The 12,597-nt window shown below is 45.6% G+C and overlaps 1 protein-coding gene across 1 annotated transcript in view; it reads left to right on the top strand.

The window, feature by feature from the left end:
* The window catches only part of EXOC5 (exocyst complex component 5), a 159,563-nt gene that overhangs the window by 90,937 nt on the left and 56,029 nt on the right, over positions 1-12,597 (top strand). The window contains exon 13 of the mRNA XM_078660366.1: positions 1,919-2,027. Within this exon, the coding sequence (XP_078516492.1) occupies positions 1,919-2,027 (109 nt within the window). The remainder of the gene's footprint in view (positions 1-1,918; positions 2,028-12,597) is intronic.

Below are 12,597 nucleotides of genomic sequence, written 5' to 3'. Positions count from 1 at the left end.
GACCTTCCACTGCACTGGAGTGGGGGCGGTTAGAGACACTAGTTGGGGGTGGGCCAGGTCAACAATTATCCCCTCTACAGTCCAGTACAAGGTCTACCCAATAAACTATGGTGGACCAAATCATTAACGTAAACTGTAAACATTCCAACTGCAGCCAGTTTGCATTCGCTACGGGAGGTTTGGTTACTGTGCCTTGCTGCGCTCATATATTCTTGGAAGCCATAATTACAGGGCAGCGAATTGGACCTTAGCTGTGTACTGCATTAGTATATTATTGCGAAGTTGGGAATACCTGAAAGTCTGTTGCTCGTGTACATCCAGTACAGTGTAGGATCAGGAGCTGTGACTCTCTGGGAAGTTATCCCAAATAATCATTCACTATTTGCAGGTTGATATTAGGGAATAAGGCAAGACTGAGTGTATATTTGTGTCCTCTGAGAATTCTGCTTTGGAGTGGGGGATCTTGATCCTTGAATGTTGCCACTGTGAGTAGTGCCGATTGTCGACTTTCAAACACTTGTTCCAGTGAGGGGTTTGCGGCTGCGGTGTTACAGTTCACCCTTTGTCGATGCACCCTCCCAGTCCATCGTGGTTGTTAGTCTGGATGCATACTTTGTGTTGACCTTTCTGATGTAGTAGCTGGAAATGTCATTTCTATCCATTCTGCAACGCCTCAGGTTTTTCAAAAAGTGTATGACTTCTGTCCATGCATAATCTTGAGATAGGCTGGCTATAATAGCGCGTATTTGAAATTTAGTGCTGTGAGTTTCTTCTTCACTGCTTGGTAGGAAGTCCTCTTGCGTTATAGTATATTTCCCAATCAGCAGTTCCAGATTAGCACAATGCTCAACAATCCCTAAAGCCCTCCTAAAGCCAAACTGGACTTCTGATAAATCTATTTTATTATATGCAAACACCTCCAATCTCATCACCAATGTCTTTTTCATTAATTTAACAGAGTAATCAAGGAGAGGGATGGGACAATGGCATTTAGGGTCTGATTTATCTCCCTTTTAAAAGATAGGAACTATGATTGAGGTGGTGCAAGAGTAAGGGATTATGCATTCAGCAACTGCATTAAAAACCTTTGTCACAAGGAGCCCTTGCAAGTCACTTGCTGCTATAAATGTGTCAGCGGGTACCCCATACGGGCCAGGTGCTTTCCCACCTATGCTTTGTTGCAAAGCAAGCAAAATTTCCTCTAGAGTAAAACCTAATGGGAGTAAGTGGCTAGGCGGGTCACCTGCCCTTTCAGTCATCAAGCTAGCTGGTTGGTTTTAGTAAAAAATTCCAGAAAAGTGGGCTACCCATGAATCGCAGGAAACATAGAAATTAAGCTCTGGGATATGGTCATGTTTCAGAAAGGGGCATTGACCATACTCCAGAACAATTTGGAATCCCCCGTATCAGCGGCCTGGAGTAATGTTGTCCAGGCCTCATCCTGTAGTCTTCTTCCTAACATCTTGAGACTGGTTGTAATTTTTACAGTGAAGCTTGATGGTTTCAGGTTCCCTAGGTGAAGTATATAGTGCTTCTTTCAGGCACTTCAAGGCATAAATACGCAAATGATCGAATCATCTGTGTGTGCTAGGTTTGTTGGATCTATTCTGTCATTATTTACCCCTTATTGGCATTCAAAAGAAGCTTTTATCCTGCAAAACCCAATTATTTGCCGGAGATAGCTGCAATTGGTAACCGTCTGATTAAAGCCTTCTTTAGACTTTACAGTAGCAAGCTTAGATTGGGGAACCCGGAGATGGTGCCGCAGTAACCTATTAAGTGGTGTTGGGGCTGACGTAATGTGTAAAGAGGACTCTGCTTTGTTAACCTTTCTCTACCCTTTGCTTTATCTGTATTGGTATGTTTTTGTGGTACTTGAAACGTTTATTAACAAAGTTTGTATTTGATTATTTTTAAGCTGTCAGATCCTTCTGATTTGCCAAAGAATGCATTCAAGATATTTTCGATTCTTGTGGAATATTTATGCATCGAGCACATCGATTATGCCCTAGAAATAGGGTTAGCTGGTAAGTCTACTTCGTTGGCTATATCCCATTTTGACTGTTTAGCAAATGTTTGCTTTTCTAAGGCTCCAAAACCATTGTGTTAATGTTTTAAAATTATATTTTCCATTAATGTATGGAAACAAATATATAAACTCAAAGTATGTCCTATTGAGAAGGTGCTATGGGGGGAGGGTCAACATGTGGCATCAAAGCATGCTAAGTCAAGACATACAGGTAAGATTTGCAAAGCCATTTACTGCTGTAAACCAAACTTTATGATATTAAATTGTCTTATTTACACGTAGCAGCTATTCACAAAAGAATACCCGTCAGGCAAAATTTGTTTTTCCACTGCATAATATTATGCCATGACTACATATAATTATTGTTAGACCTGCCACCATTGGCGTGGGTCTCCCTTCCATTTTCTAGGTCTCGCCTGCGTGGGCTGCGCACATGCGCAGTCTCACTGGCGAGATTTTATGTTTTAGAGGTCTTTCATGTATTGGGCTTTAAGCCCCGCCCCTCTTTCCCATTGGCCGGCGTCACCGTTTATGCTAAACGGTGGCCAGCCATTGGAAACAAGGTCTGTCTGACGTAGACTTTTCTCTTTTTTGGCCATCCCACTTGGACGGCCTCGCCTGCATTACGGCTGTCGTAAGCGATTTCTTATCTTTATGGGGCCATGTGTTTTAAACACATGGCCCATAAAGACAAGAAATCAGCGGACTGTGCTTGTTTTTCTTTACGTTTGGTATAATCGCGGCACCCGTGTTTCACGTTTAATGTTAAAAGTAAAGCGCGGGTGCCGCAATAATACCAAAAGTAAAGAAATAGCTGCTTTTTTCTTTTTCTTGACTTTTGTATAATCGCCGCACCAACGCTTTACTTTTAATATTAAAAGTAAAGCGCGGGTGCCGCGATTATACCAAAAGTAAAGAAACAGAAAAAAAAACATATTTTTCTTTACTTTTGGTATAATTGCGGCACCCGCGCTTTACTTTTAACATTAAACGTAACACACGGGCACCGCGATTATACCAAAAGTAAAGACAAATATTTTTTTTTTCTATTTCTTTACTTTTGGTATAATCGTGGCACCAAAGCTTTACTTTTTGCGGGCCTCGTTTGCAGCCAACGGCAGTAAACATGCCGGGATTTGTAGTTCTATATTCCTCATCACATGCAGGAGACTACAATATTCAGCATGCTTTGTGAATAATAAACATGACACGTGAAAACAGCCTCCTGTGTGTATTTAGAGTGAGGGGGCTGAAGATACAGGGACGTTGGGGTGAATCGGGGTACTTGTGCGTCAGTTGTTTGTTATGTGATGCTCTAGTGCAGCACGGGGTGGGGTGGTTGACACACATTCGTGACTGGCACCCCACTTTTCACTTGTTTTGTATTTTTAGAACTACTCCACCTCCATTGCTTCCTCCCACCGGACTTCACAAGCGCAACTCCTCCCCCCCCCTCGCAGTGCTCTGCCATTTTTTTGCCCAAACTTTTTCTGATGGTCCCGACATCCGCAAATTGCTAATAGGATGCTTGTTTTAACAAACAGATTTTCTGCAACTTTTCTTTAATTTGCCACTCCAAGATCAACCACCATCTAGTAAATGTAAATTAAAAAAGGGTTCTGCGGATATCCTGTAAATCTACATAGTATTTTGCCGTCCTGGAACTACTTTGGACACCTCTGAGCTAGCCTTGTAGGTCTGCGGGGTGTGCATGGTAGCGCTGTTCCAGTGGATGCACTCATTCATGTTGTTCTGCATCCATGGCCTGTGCCAGCATTTAGTTCTACCTTTTAGCCAGTGAGCTGGCCCGTTTTTTTTGTTTTTTGCACTGCTGCATTTACATGTTAAGAGGGCTGTGAGAGCTCATGGCCTACTATTTGCCACAGTAGTTGGGCCTCGGCTCTTACTGTAGATATTACTGAAATGATCAGGTGTTTGTTATATTCCTCCGTAGTTGCTCTCACATTTCTGCGTAGCACGCATACTTGAAGATTTCCAGCTCTGAAGCCCTTCTTGCTATTGAACAGTTCTGTGGTTGCTGTACACTGCTGGCTTTTCCCATCTATACTGTATGTCTCCTCATTGTTGGCCTTCCTGTGTAGTCGTAATCTGCAGTTCAACTCCCAGCTCTCTTTAAACAGATCCGTGGACGGACGTCTTGCTCCTGAGCCTTCTTGCATCTGTGTCCTTTTAACTTAGAAGTGTGCTGACCCTTCTCGCTTCTGTCAACCCTCTATCGACGCCATTAGGCCTCCTCCGAGCATACAAGGGACAGTCTGTGGCGCTGAGTGCAGAAACTATTCGTCAAAAAGCAGAAATTTTGTTTGCAAAGGCTTTTATCCCCAGCCGGTTGCACAAAGCGTGTGTATTTGCAAGTTGTGTGCGCTCAGGCTTTTTGCTTAAGCAACTGGCAGTAATATTTTAGACATCCCCTCTGTAGGAAACACTTTTTCAGCCACAGTTAAACTAATCCCAGAGTGTCACCACTCTGTGTGTGGTCACCTTGTGTAGTGCCTCGTACTGCCCAGGGACCACTGGAAGGGGGGGGGGGGGGGTTGGGGAATGATGGAAAAAAGTGAACGAGGGCACGGAAGATGGGGCGGGGGAACATCCAAATCTTACGGGATTCCGTGTCTGTCAGCGTTTTATTTTTGCATTTTGCACTGTAGCACTACTCGGCGCATGATTAGTTTTTATTTTTTATTTATTTTTCTATTTATCAGTTTTATCATAGAGAATCAAGAGGAACAAGTCACACATCAGTCATAAGCACCATACATGATCTTCTAAAGACTACAGTATGAGATCCAAGATACAAATCACAGAATCAGCACAGTAACACATATGCATCGCACATAAAGCATAAAAGACATCAAAACTTAACAGGCAGGGAAGTCAGATGTTAAAATCTAGGATTGAAGCACGATGTCAGGAGCCCGTTTGGTCAAAGCCGGATTGTTACATAGATACTCAGACAGTGGTTCCCAGATGTCTGAGGGTAGAAGCAGTCGGCAGCTCCTCAGCATATATCAGAAAGTTATCTCTACAATAGGCAGCGTCCACCAACCAGTCCTTAATCAGTGGGGCACGTCTGCTATCCCAGTGCATAGACAGTCTGCGTTTCTTCCCTTTCGCTCTAAGGGGTACATCCAGGCCAAGTAAGCATACTCTGGGGGTACATGGAATGTCACAAGACAACAGTTTCACCAGATGGGCAATGACATTCACCAGTACAGCTGCACCCTCTCGCAACACCAAGCGAGGTGCGCAAAGTCCGCCTCGTCCGCACTGCATCGCGTGCATTTGGCATCCTCACGTAGTTTAATTTTATACAGCTTAAGGGGGAGTGTGATATACCTGTTGTATGTATTTATAATGAATAAGGCGCAAGTTGCTGTTGGGGGGGAGAAGTGAGGTCAATGTGCAGGTGGCCGTCCAGTCTCCCTCTGTAAGGGGGCATTTAACATTGCAGACCATTTATCTCTCATTGGGGTAGTGTCAGCGCCTATCTCTTCCTGTACCTGCCGGTATAATTTAGACACAATGTGAGCATGGGTAGGTGCAGTAATCAGTAACTGTAGAGAGTGTAGGGTAGGGCGTTCGTCGGGAAAGGAGGGATATAGCTCTCGAGCAGCAGCCCGTAATCGATGATATAGGAAGCGGAAGAGCAGTGATTGGTTACTGATATATGACAGGTCATCGTGTGTGATAAATGAGCCATTTGGGTACAGGTCTCCCAGAGTCAAAATGCCAGCCTGTTCTAGAAGCGCCATGTTATTCCTTTCCATCGTGACCGATAGGCTAGAGTGCCATGCCAGCGGGAGATTTGGTGCATAGATAGGGTATTTGTGGGCAAGTTAACTGAGCCGCTCCCACGCATGAGTCGTGGTGCGTATTGTGTTTATCTCAGTTAATGCAAGGTGTGGCCTAGTGTGCGATAGGATGCTCGGCGCATGATTAGTTGATCCTACGCTGCCCCCCCTGCACGAAGTAGCAGTGTCTGACTCTGAGCTCTCCCCTGTATACCCTCCTGTGTTTTTGCTGTGTGTTGGACTCTGTTTTGCTGGTCTAGATGCTTTGGGCACTTTGCCACTGCTGTTCAGTGCCAACGTGCAAGTGCTCCCTTTGTAAATTACTGTTATGGATTGGTGTTTCCATGATTGGCTATTTGATTTACTAATCAGTCCCCAGTATAGTGCACTGTGTGTGCCCAGGGCCTGCAAATCAAATGCTGCTAGTGGGCTGCAGCACTGATTTTGCCACTCACAGAAGCAGCCTGTAAAATGTGCTCTGGTCTGCCATTGCAGAGCCTGTGTGCAGTCTGGGCCTGCCATGTCGACTTGGCAAGTGCACATACTTGCCAGTCCTTAAACCTTACCTTTTCTACATATTAGGCACCCTTAAGGTAGGCCCAAGGTACTCCTGTGGGCAGGGTGCATTGTATGTGAAAGGTAGGACATGACGTGATGTGTGTGGCATGTCCTATTAGTGAAATACTGCCAATTTCGATTTTCACTATTGCAAGGCTACCTGTTCCCGTAGGACAGAATGGGGAGATTGTTTATAACATCTTATAAAAATAACTGGCCAAGGAACAAGGTAGAAAAATAAAGTTTAGTGTGCCTAAACTCATAATGTTAAAGTGCATCTTTTAGTGGGGTGACTTTTTCATTCTGTGTTTGAAAATACCACTTTTAGAAAGTAGATATTTTCTTGCCTAACCATCCAGTGTGCCTCTGCTAGGTTTGTGTATTGCATGTCTGGCTTTTGGATTATAGGGGCTGGAGAGGGGCTGTGGCTCCTGAAGTTCTGATGAGTCAGGTCTGGGCCAAATGGACCTGGCCTACATTTAGAGTAGGGGGAGGAGATTTCCTTTTCATCTGAACGGGACTGGTCTGCCTTCAACAATGCTGTCTCCACCTCCTGCCAGGAAGCTGCACCAGTGAGGACAGAACTGGTTTTGGCCAGGTACAGACACTCTCTGCTTTCAGAGAACAAAGGATTTTGGTGTATAAAAAGAGAGGCCCAGACGCTAGACTGCTAGATCACTTCTGGTAATCAAGAGAAGCCTTTGCCAAGGAGAAGCTGAGGAGCAATACTGCCCCTGTGCTGTTTGCTGTCTGGGGTTGGCCTGCCGTGGCTGCTTGCTGCCAAGGAAAGGAGAAAAGGACGTTGCTGTTTGCTTTGTCATCTTGAGGAAGATCTCGAAGGGCTTGAAACTGAGCTTGCCTCCTGTTCTGGAGTCTCGAGGACACAAATACTTTATCCCTTCTGTCTCCCTGCATCTAGAACTGCTGTTTCAGCTGCCACGGAAGGAAATTGCAACACCGTCGATCAACACCGTAACCTGCACCGAAGCCTTGGGCACCGCTCGTGAAGAGCAGGGCGCACCACCCGACTTGCATCGTAGGCCTGACGCCAAACCGCATTGACTCCGAAGCCGTCATCGAGGCTGCTGCCTGCGCCGGAGCCGAGGGCACCCATCGTGACGTCCACGACGCACCGTCCCGCACCTCCCACTTCAGCAACGCCGATGTTTCATCAACGCGGAGCCGATCCTCGCCGTGGTTGACTCTCGAATCCATCGACATTATACCGTCGTAAAGAACTGCCGCCTCGCCGCTAACGAAGCCTCACCTCCCCGACGCCGTGCACAGTATTTGCTTTCATCAATTCCAAGGTACTGTTCTTTGTGGGTCTGCTTGACTCCGGGCCCGACGCCGCGCACCTCGCGGTCAACACCTTTCTTTGGGATAACTCCTGGTGGAGTTATGTTTCTAGAACCTCTATTTGAGTGAATAACCTATTTTTAAGGATATTTTTGATACTGTATTGTGGATTTGTGGTTGTTTGGTCTTGTTTTGGTTTAGATAAAGATTACTTATTTGTCTAAACTGGTGTGGTGTCCAATTGTAGTGTTTACACTGTATTACTGTACGTGTTCACAAATGCTTTACACACTGCCTCTGAGATAAGCCTGTCTGCTCGTGCCAAGCTACCAAGGGGACAATGTGTAAAATATAGCTACAATACTTCAAACAGTACCACAGTGAAAACAAACCACAAAATGATCTCACAACACTTCAGGACAAGAGTATTTTTTTTATAAATAAAACAAAATTCCAGTCAGTAAGCAGAGATATTCAGTTATAAAGATTTAATGAAAATAGCTGCAAAAAGTACAAAGTGCCAACTGTAGATATCTGGTTGCTCCGGACCGGTCATCTGCAAGGGTTCAGTTAGGCCCACAGAACAGTGTGCCTTAAATCCCTTTTTGCGGAGTGTTGCAAGGATCCATGTCAAAGATACGTTGGTTCTGAGACACGGCAAGGCTGCGGTGCGAAGTTCTGCGTCGTCGTCGATGATCTTTCCAGCTACGGCTTGCAATCCAAAGACCCGTGTCAAGGATGCATTACGCAGTCTGTGCCGAGGCGTCGATTCGAGGAGCTGCCATGCAGAGTCTGGTGGTGTTGTCCAGTCTGCAGGCAATGTGGGATACAAGGGCCCGTGCAGGGGATGCGTCGTGCATCAGTGGTTCCAATGTGGTGACAGGCTGCGATGTAGGTCTTTGCAGCGGTTTCAATCCACAGAAACATTGCTGCTGCTGTTCTGCTCAGGGTTGCGCTGCTCAGCAGAGGAGATGCATCGGGTCCACTGGGTCCACAGAGGCTGGCAGAGCATCTTAAGGCCACTTCCAAGGGCCCAGGAGAAAGTGGCAGTACTTGACAGGCTAAATTCACAGATGACCGAGTCCAGGTGCAGCTGCAAGGATGTTTGACGCCTGTTGTGTTCCTAAGGCTTCAGATCAGGTCAGCCAACTAGCTCATTAAGTCACTCTAGGGTTTCTGGGTTCAAAAGATGCCGGTCCAGTCCTCCCCACCCAGGCAAGACGGCAGCAGGTCAACACAGCAATGCAGAAGTCCTCCTTCCTGGCTGAGTATCCACAGGTCCAGAAGGATATTGAAGGGTTGGTGTCTGAGATCCCTCTTTTAATACCCAGTTGTGCCACTGAAGTGGAGGAGAAGCTTCTAAATGTTTATCTTTGAGGCCCACTGGCATCCTGCCTTCCTGCCTCCAGACTAACTACTGGGGATATGCAGCCCCTTGCATGGAGGCAGGACATTACCTATTCAAGTGTAAGTAGAGCGGTGCTCAGCTCCACCCTCCCATCTCATGGTTCATCTCATCCAGGCACACCTAAGCTCTCTATTGTGTGTGGCTGTCTAGGAGGAAAGCACATAGCCAGCTGTCAGCTACATCCAGTCGTGTGACCCAGTGACAGGCTTACGGGCACTAAAGGGCTAAGGCAGGAAGATGCCAACTATTTAAAAGGGACACTTATATGTTAAAAAGTTATTTGAAGAAGAAAAAATAAGCATTTACTATGAAACCACAGACTCCATAAAAGGGACATCTGTGACTGAAAATTTAGTGAGATTTATGGTGTCAGAGGTAACACTGCTGTTGAAATAACTATTTAAAAGTGGCAATTTCAAAAATGTCATTTAAAATCCACCTTCGCCGTAAGATGTCCCACTTTTAAAGTTCATTGCACCTTGCCCTGAGGTTTGTTTAAAGCCTCCCCTACGGGTGACTTGTATGTATTAAAAAAGAAAGGTTGGGGTCTGGCTATAGGTTATTTTGCCAGGTCTAAATGGCAGTTTAAAAATGCACACACAGGCTGCAACGGCATGCCTGAAAAATGTTTAAAGGGCTTTTTAAGTGGGTGGCACAATTTGTGCTGCAGGCCCACTGGTAGCAATCCATTACAGGCCTTGGGCACAGGCAGTGCCACTTTGCTAGTGACTTACAACTAAAGTGAAAATGCCAATTAGGGATAAGCCAACGTCACCAAGTTTTGAGGAGTGAGCACATGCACTTTAGCACTGGTTAGCAGTGGTAAAGTCCACAGAGCCCTAAGACCAGCAAAAGCGAGATCAGCTAAAAATGGAGGAGGAAGACAAAAAGTTTGGGGAAAGACCACCCTAAGGCTGACAGGTCTAACACTACAGATGAATTCTGTGAGTAGGGGAAAATCATAAATCATCTTCTGTGAGAAATAGTACTTGTATGAGTGCAGATTTATCATTACCTTTGTGAACCTGGCCTGAAAAGCAAACAACTTTAATCATGTCCTTCATTTGGTTTACACAGGTCCTACTGTGAACAAGCATTTGCAATGCAATAAGTATCGCAATTGCGCGATATTGAGGTATTGGCATTGTAAATGACAATGCCTTTTATTTATGTTTAAAAACCTGCAGTAATAAAGGGCATTGTCGTTTACAATACCAATAGGTTAAAGTTTCAGAATGCGAGACCTATTGCACTGTGTTAGAAATGGGATCTCTGGTTGGCTGAGGCTTGTGCCAAAGCCAGGGAGAGACCACCACTCTAGTCAGGGCAAGGGAGTTACACACCAAGATAACCCCTGCTCACCCCCTTGGCAGCTTGGCACGAGCAGTCAGGCTTATCCTGGAGGCAATGTGTAAAGCGTTTGCTCAACACACACACACAGCAGCAACACACTAGGCACATCACAAAAAGGAACTCCACACAAGGTTATATATAAAAATAGCCTTTGTATTACCATAAACATATTAGATCATAATCACACAATTACACTGTGCCAACTGGCACTGGGCAGTATTTTCAGGGGATTATTTACACCTGACAGGGCCACATGGGCCACGGTCAGAATCAGCCCTTAGTGGCAATAGTAGATGCAGCACATAGAATAACTGTAGCACAAAATAACAATTGTAGAACACAACCAGTAACCACTGGTAAAAGGTAGGAACACACTACGCAATACTAATCACCAAAGGCATAGATCACGCAGGAAAACATAAACTCACTAGCATAAACTATACTAGGCAAAACAACCTCCTAAGCATAAAAACACAGTTAGAGGTATCACAGGCATAAATGCATTGCACATTACGCATAAATCACATTAGGCAATTATAATCACAAACATAAATCACCAATCACCTTGCACAAGAATCACATTAGGCATAGACACAGTGCGCCCCAGGGCGGGGCACAACACAGGAAAACTGTCCCTAGGCCAACTGGCCTCTGCCAGGGCCAACGCCCTATGTCCAAATAGTCAGGGCTAGCTGCCTAGGCAGCGACAGAAGTGTGCGCAAGAGTCTGGACCTAAATTTGGCAGCTGCCCACTAATTGCTGTAATTACAAAAGAGGTGGTCGGTTACAAAAACATAATCATAACAATCATTTCATCAGTCGATCGTTAATAGGTACACGCATAAACCAAGTAAATATGAAACTGAATTTAATTCAGCTATACACAGTGATATCCAGTACTTTCACAAGTATTATATTTTAGTTCATACAATACATGGCAATTGGTGGAATCATCAATTGTTGTCCGTCACTCACACCATCTGTGGATCTGCTGGCGTTAGTCCTCAGCGGCAACGTCTTTTTCTCACTCATCTGGGACTTCATACATCCATCTATGGTTCTCGTCCATAGAAGAATCTAGACACCCCCAAAGGCGCATCGGGGTCGAAACGTCGACTATAATATTTTCAACATACACGCTACAATAGAATTTGCCATATATGGCCTTCGTGTATTGTTTATATAGGGAACAGTTTGATCTATTATAGACTGGAAATGCTCTAAGATTGATTTAGAATTGTCTACAGGACACAATTCCTTTTCTTTGTCCCTCCATCTATCCCAACCACACCCTACCCTACTGAATCTTAAACCCCTCTTTCTTTTTGACACCCACTGAGCACCACTTTGAATGATGATTCCACCAATTGCCATGTATTGTATGAACTAAAATATAATACTTGTGAAAGTACTGGATATCACTGTGTATAGCTGAATTAAATTCAGTTTCATATTTACTTGGTTTATGCGTGTACCTATTAACGATCGACTGATGAAATGATTGTTATGATTATGTTTTTGTAACCGACCACCTCTTTTGTAATTACATGTTGACCCAGGTCGGTAACTAAAGGGTTCACCCCGTTATTACCTACCGCCCACTAATTGCTGGGCAGCTGTAAAATTAGCAGCCCCTCTCTGGGCCTCTGAAACTGGCCTGGCCCCCCAAGTATTGCAGCTGCCCTCGTAGGGCAGTTGAGGTGATGATGCCAAAAAAAAACAAGCACTGGGGCTACAGTGCCTCTGGGCCCCGCTCTGGGGATCCTTATACCAATTAGGCTCAACGTTGCAGCTGCCCATTGCCAGGCAGGGCAGCTGTAGAGGAAATTAGCCCTGGCACCACTGTGCCCCTGACCCCTCACTGGGGCCCTCCTAAATGAAAAGTGTGCAAAAATAGGCCTGGGCACCACTGTGCCGTTGAGCCCCACTCGGGGGACTCTTGAAAACAACGGAGCGGTCCGCTGCACTGCGGGACAGCTCAGGGAGAACAGGGACCGGCGATGGGGAGGGAGGTGGGGGGGTGTAACGTCCCACTCACTTGGGACTCCCCCGCGGTCTCCTGTCTCCGGGCGGCTCCAGCTGCTGCACGAGGGGCTCTTCGCCCAGTCCCTCTCCTGGGACCGGGACTTGGACACGGA

Source organism: Lissotriton helveticus, chromosome 9, assembly GCF_964261635.1.
Source record: "Lissotriton helveticus chromosome 9, aLisHel1.1, whole genome shotgun sequence".
Lineage (NCBI taxonomy): Eukaryota > Metazoa > Chordata > Amphibia > Caudata > Salamandridae > Lissotriton > Lissotriton helveticus.
Note: the sequence above shows the minus strand (reverse complement) of the source record. Positions and strands in the feature narration are given on the sequence as shown.